General features: G+C 40.6%; 2 protein-coding genes across 3 annotated transcripts in view; one reads left to right on the top strand and one right to left on the bottom strand.

Annotated features, from left to right (window-relative positions):
- ETFA (electron transfer flavoprotein subunit alpha) overlaps positions 1-16022 on the top strand; it is a 33821-nt gene extending 17799 nt beyond the window's left edge. For both annotated transcript variants that reach the window (XM_075713876.1, XM_075713875.1), the window contains 3 exons: positions 11321-11386; positions 14958-15038; positions 15929-16022. In XM_075713876.1, coding sequence (XP_075569991.1) covers positions 11321-11386; positions 14958-15038; positions 15929-15967 — 186 coding nt within the window. In that variant the 3' untranslated portion in view covers positions 15968-16022. The remainder of the gene's footprint in view (positions 1-11320; positions 11387-14957; positions 15039-15928) is intronic.
- A 657-nt stretch (positions 16023-16679) lies between these two features.
- The window catches only part of TMEM266 (transmembrane protein 266), a 63289-nt gene continuing 57126 nt past the window's right edge, over positions 16680-22842 (bottom strand). The window contains exon 9 of the mRNA XM_075714186.1: positions 16680-17275. Within this exon, the coding sequence (XP_075570301.1) occupies positions 16680-17275 (596 nt within the window). The remainder of the gene's footprint in view (positions 17276-22842) is intronic.

Here is a 22842-nt window from a genome sequence, read left to right as displayed (position 1 = left end):
GTGGGTTAGCAGCATTATTCTCATATGAAATCCAAAACACCACACTATGCCAGCTACTAGGAAGAAAATTAACTCCATCCCAGCTGGAAGCTAGGACAATAACCAGCTGCTTATAAAAAACAGCTTCTGAGAAACAGACCTATTGATAAGACTTAAGGTCCGTCTGGTGGTATATTGTGTCTTTCCAAAATCTTGATAGCACTGATACTACCTCTGCTATGCAGGGAAACTGTGAGGCTTTACAGATTATAAATGCAACCCTAACTCTTCTTTCTGGTGATGTCTGTCTTGTGCGTAGTATGTAATTGTTATTTTTTTTTGGACATAGCATGGGACAGCTATAGCCCCCAGCGTGGTATTTCTTTGCTAAGGGAACATTTGTATTTAAATATAATGCACTTTCTTTTGATCACACAGTAGGCATAAGATTCAACGTATTGCAGCTATATGTCTCAGCAAGCTAATCCGCACTAATTCAGTAAGTGCAACTGCAACATATATGGAAATTGCAGGTTCCAAAGAAGGCAGAGTTGGTTGTCGTAAGGAGGCAATCTTTAGTTGGTTGTTGCATACCCAAACCTTTGAAAACCAGGGAATAAGCTGAATGTCACTTAACTGTGTCTTTTGAAAGCGCATGAGATGAGACTGACCATCCTTATTTCTTCAGTACCCAAATACCCATTAATGAAGTGGAAAATGCTAATTTAAAGACAGCCCAGCTCTGGTTTGTGTGTCTCGAGGCTCAACGATGAACATTCATTCCAGAGTCAAGGGCATATAAACACCTATGTTGAGACAAAGAAGGCTAGTTTTTGATGAAAATAAAGCCCTATAGCTTGCCACAGATGGCTCATAGCAACATGTGAAAGTCATAAGAACATACAGTGACATCATAGGATCACATCAATGTCATCATTGTCATCTTCTGGAGGATTGTTAAAATAGCCATTAGTCAGTCCTGACTAATGAATGTTTAACTATTGTGTCAATAAACAATCCTAACTGGCACAATTGCATGGTGCTACATCTTTTTGTCAGCAGGATGACGCGTTTCTCTCTCCTCTCCCTTCTTAACAAGTATTTATTGAGTTATGCAGAGTACTGAAAATTATATGCCCCTCTTCAAATTGTTAGATATTTCTTCTGGATCTTAAAATACATGCAAGTACAGCATACGGTGGCTTAGAAGTATAGAAAATACTTTATATTAAATGTAATGAAAGTGCAAGTTGAATTGATACTAAGCCCTGAGAGTTGCTGACTAGAGGAATTAATTTTTCAATGTGCTGGGTAGGTATCTTAAACATGAGGCAGTTTAAAGCTGCAAATTCTTAACTTCATATTCCTAATTCTATTTCACCATCTTTTTGGTGCTTTAGCCAGGAAATTATTCTGTGCAGTGGAAGATAGAGTTCACTTAAAGGAGTAGAACTGAACTTTCTTGATCAGATCAAGATTATACTGCTATTTTAACAATCCTGTAGAAGATGACTGCTTTCTCTTCCTGTGACATATGCTTGATACCACTAGTTCAGGGAGAGCTTACGATGTTTTATCTGGAAAATTGCAAAGCAGCTTTGTACGTTGGTTAGTTATATTAGCTGAGACCTGAGTTTTGTGTTTAGCTTTGAACTCCAGCTGACACGGTGCATGCCCTCCTGGGCATGTGGGTTTTAAGCAGGGGAGGAATCTTGGATACAAGAAACTGTTGGAGTTTGAGACATACTTGCTCTCCTGTGCAGCTGTTAGTTTCTGGTGGGAAAGTATCTTAGCGTATGCTCTTACTCTTCTATTAATAGCCTCTTGCCCAGTCTCAGTGGAGGATTGGAATGCATTGTTTTTAAAGGACTCCCGAATTGGGTCATTTTTGAGACTAGCGAGGCATAAGAGTGAGTTACAAGCTCAGGAAGAGGGGAGGTGCTTCTACTGCTCCTTTTTGTGTATGACTGCTGGGGAGTGTTTCTGTGCTGATCATTGGGTAAGAAGGTAATAATCTAAAAGATCTGCTTATTTCTTCCCTTGTGTCTTTGATCGTGGATTTGGTGAAGGAAGGGTAGTTTTGATCATTGGTCCTTCAGTAATTCCGTGACTGGCTTCAGTTTTTAAGCGTGCAGCCCAGACAGCGCGTCACAGGACATGAGAGCCTCACAGCCACAGCAGCTTTCCTGAAATGCTGATGTATTAATACATGAACAAACTACCAGTCAAGAAACAATGCTAGTTCGTTTTGCTTAAGTAATGAAATAATTCACTTAATTAAGGAGTACAAATTTCACCTTTTTTCTGTTTGAGAATTAGTTCTATACAGTACATCTACACTTCCAAGATAGACTTGGATCTCTAAGGTTTAACCTTTTGTTCATGTTGGAATTCGTGCATTTTGTTGTTTTTTGACTGGATCTTTGGTAATTCTTCTTTGGTGCAGTTTTATTCCAGTTGTTAAAATGTTTGGTGTGTTATTTTTGTTTCTGTTTCTTTTTTTACCTGTTGATTTCAGGTGATTACAGCTCCTGTTTGAACATTCTGTCTTATGAAAGAGAAGGCTGATTTGTATTATTTGATGAGATGGAAGGAAGGAAATTTTTAGGCATAAGTGGATATATTAAAATATAAAGTGTTAACCTTCCTAATTGGAAAAGTAATTTAGTATTTTCAATGTCTTTAATCAGTGACAACCGTTTTAGGAGCGTATTTTTTTAAATTAGAAGCCAGTTGTTTTTCACTATTTCTTATATGCAGATGTTCTGCAGAAAAATGAAATTCACTGTATATAGTTTCTGTTTAAGAAAAAAGCCCTTGTAAGAATGTTCAAATTAGCTGGCTTTGCATAAAAATATACTTTCCTTGAGTGCCTACTGTTAAGTATTAGTTAAGTATATCCAGTTAGAAAATACTGAATTCCCTGCACAAATCAAGACTCCCACCACCACCCCAGAGTAACTGCTATTTTTAGATAAGAAATTTCAAATAGTCAGGGGTGTTAGTTTTCACAGTAAAAATCTTCCCAGTTTTTTCTATCTGATTCAGGAAAAAAAAAAGAAACAAGAACAAAAGGGGGGAGAGGAAGAAAGAAGGTAAATAATGTTTTTCAGTTATTTAAAACTTTTATAAATGGAACATGAATGCTTCATTTATTAGTTCAGTATTAGCTTTCCTTACCCTGGGTAGAATTAGCAACATTTCTAACATACAAAGAAGTATGTAATCTTTCTCATGAACTTGTGTAATTTGTCTAATATTTAAATAAAAAAATTCTGACGACTTAGAAAAGGAAAGCAACTGCTATAAGCCTTAAGTAGCTTCTCTTGGTTTCTGCACTGTGACATTTGTGAGGAAGGGGCATGTAGGGGATGATTGAATGCCTAGAAATAGGTGTCTAATGGCATTTTAGCCATCTGGGGTATGAAAAGTACATTCACAGGGCTGGTAGTTACTGTGGGACCTGGAGACTTCCTTCTGGAGCAGCATTTAGGCTTCAGGTGGGAAATCCTACACTGTCTACAATGCCACTCCACACATATGTTTGGACACCCAAATTGTTCCCATGGTCTCCCAAGTTTTCCCTTGTGTCCTATTCTAATTATAGTCTCCCTTTGGCTTTTGAAGGAAGATGGGGTTGTATGGGAATTATCTCGCTCTCAACTTCTTACCCCCAGAAAACAAACAAAATCTCAGTGGCACCGTGAGTTGCTTTTTTTTCAGAAAGTATGTGTCATTTTAGGCTGTTTATTTTGTTATCCTCGGACCTTGTGAAGGATCTGCTGCTGCCTGAAACGCATCCTTCTAGTTTAATCTCTTCAGAGTTTAAGTGTTCACTTCACTCTTTTTAAATTTACTTTATTTTTCTCTGTTGAAGTCTGTGTTCTTTCAGGGCCCAGTTCTATAACTGCTTTAGCTTTCTTTGTAGGTTTTCCTAGCTGGCAATAGGGAAGATGTGGCCAGACCAGTATTTCACAATCGTAGGACTCAAGGTATCCATCCAGGGGTAGCCATTGGTGGACCACGGCTAGAAAGCCTCACCTTCCCCATCTCAGACTTTATTGTGAGGTTTCCTTCTTGAGGAGGGTGCAGTACAGAGGGTGTATCCAGCAGGGAAAGTGCAGCCAGGCAGAACTCCTTTTTTTCATGTGTTCAGTTGCTGGTGTCTTGTTACTTTCAACATTGGGCACAAAATACTAACAGGCGACAAGAAACTGAGATGGAAAACTCAGGAAGGCAGAAGTTAGGAAATATATGATGTAGTAATAATTGACGCTGGCTTAGATGATTGTGCTAGAAATGTGATATGATTGCACAGAAGGCAGATGCATTTGGATATTGCATGTGCTGAGAAACCTCAGGTGGGGAAGGCAGATGGGAATTCAGTGTCGTTCTGATATGATCACCAGGAGTAAACTTGCTGACCTGCTTACCTTCAGTGCTTAAGCTTCGATTTCATACCAGAGGGTCTCTCTGGATATAATGGATTGCAGGAACTTCAAAAGGGAGGCAGGTTTAGAGCTGTCAGGAATTGACAGTAATAATGAGGGAAGAGAGGCATGTTAAAGAGGTACAGCTTCAATTGAGAGGCTGAAGAGTGAGATGTTGGTTCAGTTGAAAGGAACCAAAGCCATGGGAGAACAGGAACAACTTAAGGTGTTATATTAGGTAGAAAATGCAGGAATGGGATGAAATTAGATGCAGGAAAAGGAAAGCTGAATGGCAAGGAAGCATTTCCTGGCAGAGAGGTACATGAAGGTGCAGAATGGTCTTCTACAGAGCAGTGGAATTCCTGTTATTCCACTTCTTTTACAAGAGGATGGAATGCTTTCTGACCTTGTATATGCCCCAGTATTTTACTAGGCAGTCCCTTTCACTGCAGTGAGTTGCTTTTTAGCACTTAGTAGTTGTCTTCTTGCTTTGGGAGTAGCAGAAAGGGGGAAAGACAATATCACATTATTTACATTATTCCTGTATTTCACATTTCTTTGTATTCGGTGGCAAAGGAATCAAATACTTCACCTAGCCTGGTTTTGCTTTCTCTAAAGTGCATGAGTGACTCATGGTTTCATTGCGTAATAAGTGGATACTAACTATTTTTCAATATTACTTCCCATCGCTTTCTTAGGGATCATTTTCTTGCTCAGGTTAAGCATACCTATTAAGTTTTGTTTCCCTTCACTCTCTTGTGGGGAAGCGTAAGGAAAGTGAAACAAGGTATATTTTATTCCAGTATTTCTGTTCCCTTTTGCCCTCTGGCTCTTAGCTAAAATTACTAACAACAGAATGAACTAAGCAATTTCCTTAGCTTCATGAGAAGCGTCACTTCTGTCATCTTGGTTGTACTCACTTTAAAAATGTTCTGCTCCTTGCTTATCAATGATAAGATTTTCATTACTTCCTAATTTGTTACACATACAAGAGAATATTGAGATACTAGATTTTCTCTACTCAAACACATGGTACGTTATTTAATTTCTCCTACCTTCAGCTAGCTTCTTTGTAGGAATGTGTTATTTGTACGTTACATTTGTGGGTTTTATTAACAGACCAGCAGGTGCACTTTTCATTGTATAAATGGTTGATGCTGTTAGGTAGCTAGCAGATGGGAATAGCATTGGGAAAACTGACCGTGCTTGGGAAAATGTTTTTGGAATATCTCCTTTGATAATTCACTATTGTTGGAAAGTAGCTTTATAGGGGCAAACTTTAGAGAGCTGTTTGTATGCAGCTGGGACTGAATTTACAGACTACCTTTCCCTGACTTGCTAAAAAGCTAAGGATTGACAACCCCTTTCATCCTGCATTATCCAGTGTAGCTTTTAACTCCAAGAAAACTATGTTCACAAATTGATGCTCTGCTCCTTTGGGGTTGGTGCAGAAACATTAAATTGTACTAAAATATTCATATGTGAGTGCATTTAGCTGAAAGCAATTGATGTGCTTTTCCCTAGAGAGGGGAAAAAAATTCTGTATGGCCCTGCACTCCAGCAGACACCCTAACCATGCTTAAGAGTAATTACATAGCTTGGCTGATCAAGGGTTCTTAAAGTGAAAAAGAAACTGTAGTTGGGATGTAGTTTAGTAATGTGTGCTTCTTGAATGGAACATATTCAACTGCATCAAAGTAGCACATACTGGATAATTGTTTGATATACAGTGTAATATATATGAACTAGTGTCAAGCCGGAAAATATTTTATTGGGTTAATAGCTTGTAATTAGAAGGAATCTCTTACATGAAGAGATTTTCATTACAAAGATTTCTTTCTAATTTCATTGTCCTTTCACTCTTGCAGAGAAAATAAAATATCTGAGCTGCCTTTAAAAAGAGTACATGTGCCAGAGGGGTTTATTAAACTAGCTTGTTTAAAAGCATGCCACTGGTAGGATGATAAATTGATGTATACTGAAGGTTTCCAGTGTAATTCAAAAATTGGCATAAAAATCAATAGTAGCTGACAGCATGCTTGCAAAGTAACTATCTCATCTTATGTTGCACCTGTGGATGCACAGTAGTCTCTTACAGCAGCATTCAAAGTCACTGTAAGTTGCAACTAAAAACTGTTCTTGGGTTCTCTTAAGCAAATGTACCTTAACTGCCCCAAGGAAGCCTAAGGCGTTTTTAAATATTCTCATAAGTAAAAATGAAGTAATATTATATGTCAGAAATTATTCTATAAATAATTGGAAGAGTCAGTATGCACAGGAAAATAACTGCATTGGTGTATTGGTAATTATAACCATCCACATATAGCACTCTCGTGACATTTATCCAAACAGTGTGTAACTGGCTATATGGATTCTGGAGCCAGTTGTGCAAATTCATGCACATGAAGTCTCATGGACTTGCTGTAGAAGCTAGTATGTAAGTTGGGTACATTTAAAGCAGAAATAGGAGTTTAAGGGATGGCTAAGGGGGATTTTTTTTCATTTTAATCATCAGCATACAGTAACTCTCTCTACAAGACATACCGTGGTCATGTTTGTCAAAAAAACAGTACAAGGCTAGATTATTACTTTAAAGAGCAAATGAGAAGTTGGATTCTTGATTTGGAATCTTGCCTTTGAATAAGATGAATTTGGGACTTGGAGTTTTGTTTCTTTTTAGGGTTGTTGTGGTGCAAATCTGTGCTTACAAACTTAGAGGTCTCTGTCAGGGTCCTGGCTCCCACTGGAGTCTTGTGGGATACTGCGTGGCAGGACAAACTAAAACACTGGCCTTTGTGCCAGTTTGCTGGCAAAATCGGCTTTGGCTGCTGCTGTAGCCCTTGTGAGGAGCCTGATGGGTATGTTACGTGCTGATGCTCCCACCTTCACGTGTTCCCATTACTGACGTGCTAAGCCCTTTCTGCAATAGCACATCTTCAGTTTAAGTACTTCCTGATTGTGCCTCCCTGCCCTTTGCTTCGGATGCTCTTAGGCTGTTGGGTCCATTCAGCTTCCTGTGCTGTGTGTTTCCTCCATTGTGCTCTCTCTTACCATTAGCTCTCTTCTCTGGTGTCCCTTCCGCTGTGCTGACGTCTGCTATCCACTTCATAAAAAAAAAAAAAAAAAAAAAAAAAAAAGATTTGTGGCATGGCTGTGACATATGTACAGTAATTATTTCCTGTGTGAAATTAAGTTACTGTGAGGCAAGACAGTTGTCTGATCTGATGCCATGCCGTTACACCGCCAAAATTTTCACTTTCCTTGACTTGGAATCTTTTGGGACTTCATTTGTATCAGACAGTGCAGTGAGCCCCTTGGTACAGAATCTGTGTGCTGTTTTGTTACGCTGTTCCCATGTGGCACAGCGCTGGCAGCAGCCCTTCAGTGAAAACCTGCCTGTGCACAAGCACCAGGGAGTTGATAAATGCCACTCCATGTCCTGGACTTTGACATAAGTACCTGTAATTGTAGGGGGTGGATCAGCCACCTGACAGCAGTAATTAGAGCAGCTTCCAGGGATCCAAAAAGCAGGAACTTGAAGTTGGTGTAAAGCCATCTTTGTTGGCACCTGAGAGGTGCAATCCAGACTCTGAGTCATGCCATTTTGTGCCTTGGCGTGGGTCTCCTGCGTAGATGAGCTCTGAAGAACTGAGATCTCCTTCCAGACCTTAATGTGCTCTCTGCTGCGATGGCAGGCGTGTAGCATAACACGATTGGAAGCAACACTGCTCTGTGGTACCGATTGGCTTTCTGTTTTCCTCCCTCGCTTACTTCATAGTGCTTGGGGCTACAGTCCTGACTTGGGACTTTGAACGCTAACACAGTAGAAATGATACAGCTCAGCAAAAGGCATGACAGAAGTTAATGATTTCAGGAAAAACATCAAAACAAGGGTATTACCCTGAAAGCAACCGAGACACTCAAATTTGTGAGTCTTCTATGACCTCTCTGGATGACCTGTTGAATTCTCTCCTTGGAGAGCACTGAACAGTCCTGAATCCTTATCATTCAGACCTTGTGGGTCCTTTATTTCCCTCCTACTAAATTGTAGCATAGATTTTAACTAAGATTTAAGCAGTCAAATCTATTCTAAAGTATGGAGCTGTTGATAAGAAACGTGCTGTCCTATGTGTTCTTTGTATGAAAACATTACTGAGGTGATCTACAGTAAGTGTTACAGCCTACTGAATGTGGACTAGTTATCTTAGCCTGTCCTGGTTTCAGCTGGGATAGAGTTAATTTTCTTCCTAGTAGCAGGCATAGTGCTGTGTTTTGGATTTAGTAGGAGAAGAATGCTGATAACACACTGATGGTTTAGTTGTTGCTGAGTACTGCTTATGCTAGTCAAGGACTTTTCAGCTTCCTGTGCTCTCCCAGGCGCACAAGAAACTGGGAGGGGGCACAGCCAGAATAGTTGATCCAAACTGACCAAAGGGCTATTCCATACCATATGATGTCATGCTCAGTATAGAAACTGGGGGGGGGGTTGGCCGGGGAGCAGCGATCGCTGCTTGGGAACTGTCTGGGTATCGGTTGGTGGGTGGTGAGCAATTGCATTGTGCATCACTTGCTTTGTATATTATTATTGTTATTATTATTATCATTATTGTATTGTATTGTTATTATCATTACTATTGTACTTTATGTCAATTGTTAAACTGTTCTTATCTCAACCCAGGAGTGTTTCTCACTCTTACTCCTCCAATTCTCTCCCCCATCCCATCGGGGTAGGGGGAGTCTTAGTTGCTGGCTGAGGCTAAACCACAACATAGCCAGAGAGCCAAAAGCACATGAGCTAGAAGGGCATGGCTTAGATGCATAATAAAGGCTTTTTAGACGAGCCTGGTGATTTACAAATGTCCTTTTAATAAAACATCCTTGTCTTCCCTAGATATTTTAATAGAATACATACATAGGCATCTGGCTCCTGGTTAGCTGGATTCTATCCAAAGGCTGAACTTCACAATGTTAAACAGACTGATAAGAGTATCTGGTAGTCTAGATGACTGGCCCTTAATGAATTGCTCAAAAAAAAAAAAAAAATCAAATTACAGTAATGTGTTTTTAAAAAGAGCTTGTATTAAAGGCTATATGATGTTAGAATAATTTCTCCTGTAACATCTGTTCTTTTATTTGGTATAATTAAAATATTGCATTCTTACCATGAGTTCTTATATGCACATATTATATTACATGGCAGCTGTGGTTAAAATGGATTGACCTCCAATAGTAATCTACTCAGTAAAAAGCTATTGAGGCTAAGAAATTTCTGAGTCTTCAACAGCTGTGTGTTTTTGTGGAAATACAGAGACTATATTCTGTGTTTCAATTTCAAAGCAAGCCTTTTTAATAGGAAGTACTTTGTTCCTGCTCTGTTTTCCCTCCTCTTCAATTTTTACAGGAGATAGCTTTTGTAGAAAAGTATAGAAAAGCTTCATAAATTTTATTTATCTGTTCCTGTTGAAAAACCAATGTAATAGGTGAAATCTGTAGCTGTAGAAACATCAGAAAGCAGTAATCTTTTTTTTCTTTAATTGATATAATGACTGTCAGGCCTGTATGGAAAAAGCAGTCTGCATGGTCTCTGTTTGAACACCTTCATTTGCCAGCCTCTTCTGTAGGTCTGTGCCTGTTCCACAGCTGTGCTTTGTTCTGTCATGTTAAAAGCCACTTAACTGTAATGCACATCTTCAGTTGCACAGGGATAAGATTTTTTGACCCTCTTACCCTTCCTGGCCCCAAAAATAATTTCTTGAATTAGATTTGTATGTTCTTAAATATGGACTAACCTTGGTATTTTTTTTAAAAAAAATTCTATTAGTATTTGAGGTTGCATCTTTTCTAAGCATGTATAAATACCACCTTATAATTGGTTTTGGCAGATGATCCCCTAACTAGTTTTGTGTGTTACAGTTTCCTCTTATTTGAATGAGTTGGCAAGAAGTACTTTCTTTGGTGTTTGTCTGTAAAATTACATAGCTAAACAGTACAGGTTTGACTGCTGCTTGGACTTGTGGTGGTGGGAAAACTGTCATGGAGCTGAAAATATACTTGGTTTTGGATAGATTATAGCCTGGATGACTTTCAGCCCGAGGGAAGGAAAAAATACTTTTCTGCTGTGAATTAAAACTGTTGATATAAATCTATTTGCCTATAAATTTTCATCTATTTTGAATAGAAGTCTCTTTGGAGATGCTAGATTGGGAGCCCCAAAGTGTGAAGATGTACTACATGTTGGTGCCTACCAGGGAAGCACTTCTTTACTCATCTTGTGTAGGAGTTGATAGTGAATGGGGGAAGAAAAGTTTTAGGACGTATAAACATTGAGGGTTGGGGTAAATAACTGTCGCTACAAGTGTATAGTGCACTAGCCCACTTCAGTATCTGAAATGTTTCATCCTGCCATATAGGAAACTTTTTAAAGGTTTAAACGCCTGAATTTCAGCTTTGGGCATTCTGTGTTATTTAAAGGATCCTAGGGGCTTCAAACAAAAAAACCTACATATGGATAATGCAGTTGCCTAAAGAGAAAACCTAGGCTATCTTGCTTAATATCTGCGTTGGGAATCTCCAGGGTCATGGGTAACAGTGATTGCCCTGTCCTCTAGCTGAGCAGTGTCTTATGTTTGATGCAGATCTTTTTTCTTTTTTTTTTTTCTTTCCCCTCCTTCTCCCCCCCCCCCCCTTCTTTTTCTCCTTCATCTCTCTTTGCCAGATGCTCCTTTGGGATTCTCCTTTTACAGTTACATTGCATCCCCAAGTGGGGAAGGGAACCAATCATCAGCTGCCTTTAATATTGAAAGCTACTGTAATGTAAAAACTACTGCATGTAATTGATTTTGAGTAAGGTTTGTGAGAGCTTACCGAAACTATGTCGTGGGTACCAAAAATGTCTCATTGTTTTCTTCTAGGAACTTTATATTGCCGTGGGAATATCTGGAGCAATCCAACACTTGGCTGGGATGAAAGACAGCAAGGTATATAAAGATGGATATGCTAGAAAAGATTTTTGAGGAAGGAAATGAGTTGACTTCCTTGGTTTTACATCAGTACTTTAGCCAGTTTTCCAATTTTTTTAAATGTTAAAATTGCCAGTTTGTCTGCTTCTTTAAAACATGCTAGCCCTCTAAGCTTTGCCAAAAAAAGATGCTGTGGCAAAACATCTAACATAGTAGAAAAACCATTGTGCTACAATCCAAAGTGGTAAGTAGAAGCAGCTAATTGACTTTGTTTCTTTTAAAAAACCCCAAAACCACATATGCCTGAATTCTATACAATAGTTCCATTTGCATTTATTTCAGAGTATGACATATTAATTCATGCATAACAATGTGCAATTTGAATTATGAACTTGCTATTCCGTAAAGTAAAAGATGTCTCTGACATTCCTGCATTTAGCCATTCAAATGGAAACCTATTATAAAATGGCAGTAAAACTTTAAAAGGTTTAACTCATTAGTTGCCAAAGCAAATTATCCAAAATTGGAATCGCCAGTTTGGTCCACAGTGCAGTGTCTGGAAGGAGGAGCAGAATTACCTGCTGAATCATACTATTAAATGCCAAACATCAAAAGCTGTAGATTGTCCTGCTTCCCTGCAAGGAATTTTAGAAAAAAGATACCTATTTTTTTTCTATTTCCAGGGAACAAACTGGCAGAAACCAAACCCAGAACTTTGCATAGCTTATCAAACTGAGGAAAAGGTTTGCCAGATTTTACAGGCAGATCCTTGTGTTTAACCAATGACAGACTAGTGAGTTTATGTGACTGGTAATTGTCCTCACAAGCCAGCCTGTGTGCTAGGATGTTCTGTGCTTTCTTACAATTCAGTTCTTTTTGCATATATGATTTAAATATTTTGGGGGGAAAGTCATGTAAGCTGGATTTGGGATGCAGCACCCTTTTTGGGGCCTCAGTCTTCTAAAATCAGGGACTCAAGTGGTGTTAGCATTAGTCGACACAGTGGAGAAAAACCAACCAAAATTAGAAATTAAAGATGAATGATGGGCAGGGATGAAGGTCACTGTTGGGAAGTGTGAATAACAGTATCTGTAGCAGTGTATTCTCACTGGTCTTAGTGGAACAGCGTCGCCGTAGTCTCTTCTGCTTGCAGTGCAGCAACAGGGTCAGACAGCGGGAGAGCCTGCGAGAGCAGCACTGATGCGGTACTACCACGGTCACCCTCGGCTCCCTCTGGACTCTGCTAGTAGCTGATGGGCCACAGTGTCTTTGTTTCGAGGCGTTTATTCTCCAACTGTGCTTTCGGGTGAGGGAGAAGATGGGCAGGTGGGATTAGTATCAGCCATTGGCTGAGAACTGTGTATTTAAAGTTGCTTAAAACTTGACCTGACCCTGTTTGTACTTATCTCCTGCCTTATCTCAGTTAAGACTACCAGCAATACTGGGAACCTGTTACTTTAAGTGCCAGGATTTCCTTTGATACAAAAAATTGAGCAGCAATATTGTCCTGTACTGTAACAGCAAAACCTCTGCTTTTTTGGCTTTTCCAGTGCCATGTTTGATATTTTGAGATGTTCTTTTATGGGAAATAAGGACAGATGAAATTTGTCAATACGAGATGCATACTTAAAGAGTTTAATTTCTCCCATATGTTGTAGTTTTTCTAGTGTAAACAAATGTTTATTGTAAAATTCAGTTTCGCTTATTTGTGTTTGAAATGTGTTCTGCTTTCCCTTTAGCCAAACGTATAGGTGTTGTAGTTACTGAAAAGATCCAATTTTTACAAACAAAGAATTATGCAGCCATGGAGTGTCCCCTGTCTTCCCTCAGCACTGTGAATTATCGGGCATTGTGAACTTGCACACTTCAGGATACATTTTCCAAAGTAGTTAGATGCTTTCTACCAAGTGAAATGTATAATTTATTTGTCCTTTTACAGCAAGGTAGAAAATGCAGCCTTTGAGAAGACCTGGAGAATTGTTACTGCTTTCTTTCCTTATTTTTAATTCCCTCATGAGGTAGTTACAGTATCTTTTCTTTCTAAGAGATTTAACTTGTGAAGTTCTGTTGCAAGCAAGGTGCTGCTTTTCCTTCTTACCATGGAAAGCCAGATTTAGCGATGAGGTGGAGAACCAGATCTTGCTAAAAAGTCAGTTCACCTAATGGAGACAGAGGAAGGACTAGGCTGCCACACTAAAGCTTTAAGACAGTTTTGCAAGCAAGTGGTATTAATTATTTTTGTGATAAGGACAGAGCCGGCAGCCCCCAAGGTGTCACCAGCTGCTGGCCTCAGCCAGCCCTCAGCATTAGCCCCTGTGAATGGTTCTGCAAAGCATGGTAGGAGCCTCAGAGTATCCTTAGAGAAAGTCTTTATTGAGCTAATATCCTCGGGTATCACAGCCTGGATTTTACTTCCTGCACTGTAGAATTATCAGTGGAGGCTTGCATTTGCAAAGGGGGGTAACTGAAATAAAAACATTAAAACTTTGGGAAAGATATTTCAGGGGCAGCAGTACTGGAATACTTGCAGGCCTTTGCTTATGAGCTGGCAAGAGGGTAGCAGCAGCACTCTGCTGTAGGTACTTCCCTGTGGCACACATGGTGTGGTCCTTCTTTATAGTGAGTCACAGGATACAAATGACCTGTGAAGAAAAAACATTTCTGTGGGCCTAAAAACACAGGATTTGCAAACTTGTATCTTTGAGTTACTGCCACTAGGCACCTGCTACTGAGCCATTAATTTTCTTGGGCAAGTACATTCAGTGGAGGGAGTAAAACAGACACAATGAACTGTGGCTACCCGGGAGCAGCAGGTAAGCGTATCAAGTAACTGTTGGGTTGGCGCTGTCCTGAGGAGTCTGACTGCCTCAAATCTGAATTCACACTGGCAGCATTCAGGTGGGAAGGCAGTAGTGCAGTGCTGTGGTTTAGACCCCTGCTTGGTGCAAGGCTCATTTTAGGAGCTGTTGTCTTTTTTTTTTTCCCATCCTTTATGGAGTGCTCCCCATCCTGTTGTAGATTTTGATGTGGACACCCACACTTATTTTGCTGGAAGTTGTCACAGACATTTACAGAATGACTTACCTGTGTGGCAGAGTTTAAACCAATAAAGACATTTTCCGGACTGTTGTGTTGGGGTTTTGATCATGTGTTTTTCCCTACTGTGTGACAAACTGAATGATGTGTCCCATAGTAAGTACAAAGGCCTTTAGGCATGGCTTTATTGTACTTGTTTTAAATGCTACCTCTGAGTTATTTCTTTGATCATATAGCTTAGCTCTTGCAGATAATATTTTGTAGTAATTTTCTTGCTAGAGTCTTTTCAACAGGGAAGGATAGCCCCGATGTCTGCAATGAGCAGGGAAGGCGATGGGGGGTGTGTGTGTGTGTTTGCTTGTCTGCTTTTGAGGTGGAAAGGAAAAATGTTTGTTAAATGCTGTGATCCATATCTTCTGCTTCAAGGGGCTTGGAGAGAATTTAGGTTATGTTTCCTACATAAAACCTGTTGCTGTAATCCAGCCCTAGATGTTAATCTATCTATCTATCTATCTATCTATCTATTCACATGGCGCTTTACTGTTGCTTGCAGACCATTGTTGCTATTAACAAGGATCCAGAAGCTCCAATTTTCCAAGTGGCAGACTATGGACTGGTGGCAGACTTATTTCAGGTGAGGTTAAACTTGCAGATGCATGGGATAATTGTTTCGGAGAGCTAATGATCGCTTAGGTAATATAATCTAATAAGTGCTCAAGATGTCTGTGCTCTGGGTTGTTTTGTTAAAGAATTCGCTTTATGATTTATTTGCATGCTCAAAATTCAACCCCTGCAGGTAGAAGCTATCAATCATGTGTGTTGGGGGGGGTGTCACGGCCGGCCCGCCTCTCTTCTAGTTTCCTGACTATGAACCATTTTGAGGAATAACTGCACATAGGTGCTTACATGTATTTTTAAGCTTCATGAAGTATGCAAGTACAGACTTGGCAGGAGGAGGTCTTATTTTTGTCTGGGCTTGCTGCCTTACTGATGCCCATGAGGAACCTGCAGCTCCCTCTGGGAACACTGAGCTGAGAGCTATCCCATGTCTGAGTGCCTACAGCTCACATGTGTGGGTCGCCTGTGTGCGCGTCCACATGTGACTGGCAGGAGCTTGTAGTGGCTCTGTGGAGGGGCGTGGGCAGAAACTCTGCCAGCACTTAATGCCATTCCTGAACTAATGCCCGCTGGCTTAGCGGTGAGCACGGGCCTTTTCCTAAGCCAGAGACAAAGTCACATTCTGAAGAAACACCATGTAGACAATTTCCTTAATAAATTTTGTACGAATGCATTATTTCCACCTAATGGAAATGTAGCTCTCTTAAATAATTAAGAGGCTTTATTCAGCAGGAGAGAAGTGGGGAGTGCTGTGAGCTGGGGTGACCCACAGCCCCTGGAGTGGTGTGCTGGGCGTGAGGGGTGGGAGGGTGGGGAGTGTAACTGGGGGGGGGGTTGGGTGCTGCACCTGGAGAGTTTGGGGGGTCAGAGGGAGAGCACACACTACCCCAGCACTGGTGTTTGCAGGCGGTGCCGGAGATGACGGAGCTCCTGAAGAAGAAGTGAGTGATGGCGATGGACCCTGCACTGCAGTTGGGGTGTGGGGTGGGGAATAGGCAAATAAATGATTGTACTGGAAAGAGGTAGGGTCACTGTGGTGTTGGGTTTTTTTGCTGGGCAGTGGGATGGCACCTAGAGTGCTGGGGGTTTGTGTGGAAGGAAGGGAAGGCTGGTAAGAGTAGACAGGAAGGGAAGGATGGAATGAAAGAGGGATACAAGGCAGGAGGCAGCATGTGTTTGTCAGTGTTTATTCCCATCCCTGCTCCCCTCCCAGCCATGCTCAGCCCCTGGGTGGGGTCAGGCCAGAGGGCCAGGCTGGGCCCAAGCTGTCCAGCAGCTCTGTCCTGCCCCCTGGCACAGTGGGGCCGTGCTGGCCCTGGACTGGTGGAAGGTCCATGGTGCTCCCAGGCACGGTCAGGCTGGTGGCAGGACGTGTCCATAGTCTGTCTGTCCCCCCAGGCACTGTGGGTCCATGCTGGCCTAAGACTGCTGGAATGTCCATTGTGCCCCAGAGGACACTGTAGGTCGCAGCTGGCCCGGAGCTGGTGGCAGGGCAGGTCTGTCATGCGTCATGGGCACTGATGGGCAGAGGCGATGCTGGGCTTCACCCCAGGCTGGTGGCCATTGCAGGAGATGCCACAGGTTGCCTCCAGCGCTGCCACCTTGCCTGTGGCAGCCTCGTGTCCCCACGGCTGTCCCCGTTCTCCCAGGCTTGTCCCTACACCTCAGGAACCCTGCCCAGGCGTGGCTCTTGGGGCCCCAGTGCCCCATACTTCTCATCAATTGTTGGGGCACCCTGTGGGCAGTCGATGAGCGGCTTGAGCTGGAAGACGTTGAGGCTCTCCTGGTTCCTGTGGTTGTAGACGCTGAGCCGGTGGTGGCCCAGGTTGGGGCTGGCCCCCACCGAGCCCGCTGGGCTGGGCAGCTTCAGGTTGACAGGATCCAGCCCCTTCTGCGCCAGGCAGGCCTCTTCCGACAGGGACGACAGCAGCTCCTGCACCATGGCGTGGGCCGCCCGCTGCCGGGTGGGCACAAGGTCAGCCCGTGGGCTGGCACCAGCCTCTGCGGCATCGTCGCAGGCTGTGCTGCAGTCCGGGGAGGAGCCCAGCGTCTGGCTGCTCTCGCTGCAGGCCTGCGTGCCTGAGCTGACGGTCGACCGTGAGGCGCTGCCTGACGTGATGCTGGCGGACGTCCCGGTGCTGCCCAGGCGCATTGGCACCTCCACCGTGAAGAGGTCGGAAGAGATGTTGGGGCGATGGACGTCGATGGCGGCGGTGGTGACCATGCAGATGGCTGCCTCGGGGATGCCGCTGTCTGCAGGGAACAGAGCACAGAGAGGCGGCTGAAAGCCGGGGCAGGCAGCGAGGGCCCCAGCCAACTCTCCACAGCAGGGAGGGGCCTGGGGTCATGGGGCCAGGAGGCCTCCAACAGTCATGGGTCCAGAGCCACTGCACCTCTGCCCCTCTAGCACATCACACCCCTTACCCAGCTTTTCATAATCTACTTCATACATACGTAAAATGGCTACGTATACCATGCGCCCTGCTTTTTTTTATACACACATATGTATAGATACACACATCTTTATGGGGGGGGGGGGGGGGGAGAGAGAGAGCTCCATATATATGAAACAGGCATATACATATATAAATGATACTTCAAGCTGTGTACATAATATAAAATACATGTGTGTGTGTATATACAAACACACATATCATGTAACTTTACACACACCCCTTTATATATAAATATATGTATATGTGTGTATAGAAAGAGAGAAAGAATGTATATATAGAGAAAGAATGTATATAAGGTGGCATACGTTTGTGAAAATGTAGCTATACATGGACACACACACACCCCACCCCCCCCCCCAAACTATTTATATAGCTTCAAATAAAAACATGGAGGCAGTTCCTGGGATTCATAGAATCATGGACTTGTTTAGGCTGGAAAAGACCTTTAAGATCATCCAGTCCAACCATTATCCTACACTACCAAGTCCACACTAAACTAGTTAAGGCTAGAGTAGCAATTTCAGGTTTCCTGGCTTGGTGGCTGGATTATTTATAATGAAAGTAAAAACTAGGAATCACTAAGATTGGAAAGACTGCTATGATCATCAGTCCAGCTGGCAGCCCACCACCACACCGACTGAACCATGGCCCAAAGTGTGTGCTACATCTACTTTTTTTTTGTTTTTTTTTTTTTTTTTTTTTTGAACACCTCCAGGGATGGTGTCTCCACCACCTCTCTGGGCAGCCTGTTCCAATGCTTGACCACTCTTTTCTGTGAAGAAATTTTTTCCTAATATCCAACGTAAACCTCCCCTGGTGCAGCTTAAGCCCATTTCCTCTCATCCTATCGCTAGCTACTTGGGAGAAGAGACCAACACCCACCTCACTACAACCTCCTTTCAGGTAGTTGTAGAGCGCGATAAGGTCTCCCCTCAGCCTCCTCTTCTCCAGGCTAAACAACCCCAGTTCCCTCAGCCGCTCCTCATAAGGCCTGTGCTCCAGACCCTTCACCAGCTTCGTTGCCCGCCTCTGAACACGCTCCAGCACCTCAATGTCTTCCTTGTACTGAGGGGCCCAAAACTGAACACAGTATTCCAGGTGCGGCCTCACCAGTGCCAAGTACAGGGGGACAATCATCACCTCCCTGCTCCTGCTGGCCACACTATTCCTGATACAAGCCAGGATGCTGTTGGTCCAGCCTGTCCAGATCCCTCTGCAGGGCCATCCTACCCTCCAGCAGATCACCACTCCCACCCAGCTTGGTGTCATCTGCAAACTTACTGAGGGCACACTCAATCCCCTCATCCAGATCACTGATAAAGATATTAAACAAGACCAGCCCCAAAACTGAGCCCTGGGGAACACTGCTTGTGACTGGCCACCAACTGGACTTAACTCCATTCACCACAGCTCTCTGGGCTCGGCCACCCAGCCAGTTTTTTACCCAGGGAAGAGTACGCCCGTCCAAGCCCTGAGCCGCCAGCTTCCCAAGGAGAATGCTGTGGGAGGCTGTGTCAAAGGCTTTGCTGAAGTCCAGGTAGATGATGTCCACAGCCTTTCCTTCATCCACCAGGCGGGTCACCAGGTCATAGGAGGAGATCAGGTGAACATGAACACCCGCACCTTTATATAGCTATATTTACACATACATGCATAGATATGTACATCTTCATATGCATTGCCATGGGGATGAATATAGAGGGATAAACATCTATAAATAATCCCATCTCGCTCTCTCTCTCTATGTCTGTGTGCGCACATATTCTGTATAATACATATATGTGTCTATGCAGTCACACACATTTTATATACACAGACATTTGATATATATGCTATATAGTCATCCTTTAAATACATATAACTATCTATCTATAAATAGAACACACTCGCTCACTCTCAGACACGTATATACTTACCTTTTTTTATATATATATTTTTCTCACTGTGTACATACATGGGGAATGTATATATAGGGTTATACATATGTAATACATTATCCCTATACTTGGGCACACGCACACATCCATATTATATGTAATACCTACTATACATATAAAATTGTATGTGTATATACACACGCATAGATACACACACCTTTTTATGTATCTCCATGTATATTATGGGGATGTCTATAGAGGGTTGTACATCTATAAATAATACCATATACCTGTCTATATATGTATGTGCGCACACACACATACATATTATATATAATATGTAGGTATATATACACAGTCTCTCTCACGCACACCTCTTTTACATACACATAATCTTTAGATTTATCCATATAGATATGGGGAATACATGTGTGTATATCTCTGCCCCATATACAGTACATAATGTATACATAGCTTACCTTTATATAAAAATATATGTGTCTTTCTCACTGTGTCTGTATATACGTAGGGAATGTATACATATGAATATACATATATAATACATTATACCTATACATGAACACACACACATGAAATTGGATGGATGGATGGATATACACAGACACGGTTACTGACACCTTCCCCTCCTTTTCATCTATCTATTTAAACCTATGTATAGATTCATATATCTTTATATATAGCCATGTATATAATGGGGATGTATGTAGAGGGATATAAAAAAAATACCGTATACTTAGATGTGTATGTACATACATATTTTTTATACAAGTATATAATTTATGTTTGTATACAGTCTCTCACACACATATATACAGATTTTATATACACATATACATATCTTTATATATACATTTATCCATATTTATAGAGAGAATGTGTGTGTATATGTATCTCCATTTATAATATACCTATATATGTACACACATTTTATATATCTTATATATAATACATAACACATATGTGTATCTATACACTCATGTATTTTCTAATGTATAAACTACATATATATACACACAGGCTCTCGCATACCCACCCACATATCTCTCTCTTTACATATATTTATACATATATGAAATACCTATGTAGCTACACACACATCTTTATCTGTCTTTATATCATCTGCATACACATACGTAAGTAGTTTTATATATACACACACATACTGGGGGATGTATAGGGATATACGTATATATCAAGTACCATGTACCTATATATGTATATACACACAAACACATATTGTTTATATAATATGTACATCATAGAGATTATAGATAACAATAACAACAAATACATATCTTAGATATTTATATATACAGACACAGTCTCTCTCACACACACTTTTAAAATATATATAAGTATCTGTTTTAAAATAAAATATATACACACATCCCCCTACCTATATGTATATATAGGGAATTTATATGTAGGGATATAGATATATAATACATTATAGATACATATAATGCACAAAGATATACCCATATTATACATATTAAAAATATGTGTATATACAGTCACTCACACACACTTTTTATATATATTACATAATAAATATACATATATACAGTTTCTCTCACACATATATGTCTCTCTGAGACATATACATTATACCTATATATGTATATAGGTATATAGTATGTATGTATACACACACACTTCACACATACTATAGAATACATATAAAATCTGTAAGTCACACACACCTTTTAATATATATTTATTATATATAAATTTATGTATATGCAGTTACACACACATACACACACCCCTCCATGTATCTTTATATAGCCTTACATATGTATACACACAGAGACATATCTTTATATATCAAAATATATATATATCCATGTATATATATGGATATATAATACATTATATCTACATATGCACACACATATTTGTATTTTATATATAATACATATAAAATATATATGTATATACACAATCACACACAAACATCTTTATAGATCTTCACATATATAGAAACATGTAGACATACCTTAATATAAATATATATATATATCCATTTTTATATCTGGGGATATACATAAATAAGACATTATACTTATATATACACACACATTCATATTTTATATAATACAGAATACATACAAAATATGTATGTGTACGCACAGTCACGCTTTGTTTTTATATATGCATCAAAAAACAGATTATATCTTTAATAAGTGTGTATATATAATCTCCCCATATATATCAATGTAGGGATGTATCTACAGGGATATATATAAAAAATACATTATACATATATTTACAACCATACACTTACACACACTTTTATTTATTATCATGTTACAGACACATCTGTATATATCTCCATGTGTGTATGTATATACAGGGATATAAATATCCCTGTATGTATATACAGGGATATAAATATACATTATACATAGATACATTCTTTATGTCTATAATATATACACATATATTCAGAGACCATCTCTCCTCCTCTCTCACAGCCCCCTGACCCTTTACATATATCTTTATATGCATTTATATATTTAATATATGTATTTAGATAAAATATCTGTATATACACAGATATCTCTCACACACATCTTTATATGTATATAAAGGCATATACATATATGTTTATATATATGAACATACACAGTCACACCTTTATATGTATATAAATCTTCTCTCATATATATGGGGATGTTTGGAGATACAGATATGGTACATTATATACATATATGTACAAACATATATATATTTACTTACGTCTTTTTATATATATGCATGTGTATCTGGGTATGTGTGTATATATGTGGGATATACATATATAATACATTATAGATTTATATGCATACACATATATGTACACACACATTTTAGATATGTAATAATATGTATGTATATACACAGACACATCCTTATATAGATATATGTATCTTTTTATATATGTCTATATTTCACTGTGTGTATACATACTATATATAGGGATGTATATACGGGATGTATGCATCTAATACATTATACGTGTACACACATATACACAGATCTTTTATATATTATATGTACGTGTATATGACATACACATCTGTTTTTATATACCCCTGTGTGTATATGGGGATACACATACATAATACATTCTACCTACACACACACACTTTTTTTAATACGTCTGCCTGAAATTTTATATACGTAAGGGGGGGTGCGTGCGCACGCCCACCCGCCCAGCCTTGCTTACCGTGAGGTGTCCCAGCGCGCCCGTTCAGCCTCCTCCCGGCGGCGGCGGCGCTGGGGCAGGCAGCCCGGGCAGAGCCTGGCCCCAGCGCGCAGAGCCCTCCGGGCCCCTGCCAGGCGCCGTCCGCGGGTCGCAGACGGTTCCTGCTGCTGAGGCTTCTTGCCCTTCAGTTTAACCTTTCTGAAAGGTTCCCAAGCATGGCGCTGGGCTAAGCTAACTCCCTGCTTCCTTCCTCTCCGTTTATTTTGTCCCACTGTT

The sequence above is a fragment of the Pelecanus crispus genome, chromosome 7, assembly GCF_030463565.1.
Source record: "Pelecanus crispus isolate bPelCri1 chromosome 7, bPelCri1.pri, whole genome shotgun sequence".
Lineage (NCBI taxonomy): Eukaryota > Metazoa > Chordata > Aves > Pelecaniformes > Pelecanidae > Pelecanus > Pelecanus crispus.
This window is presented reverse-complemented; position numbering and strand designations above follow the sequence as displayed.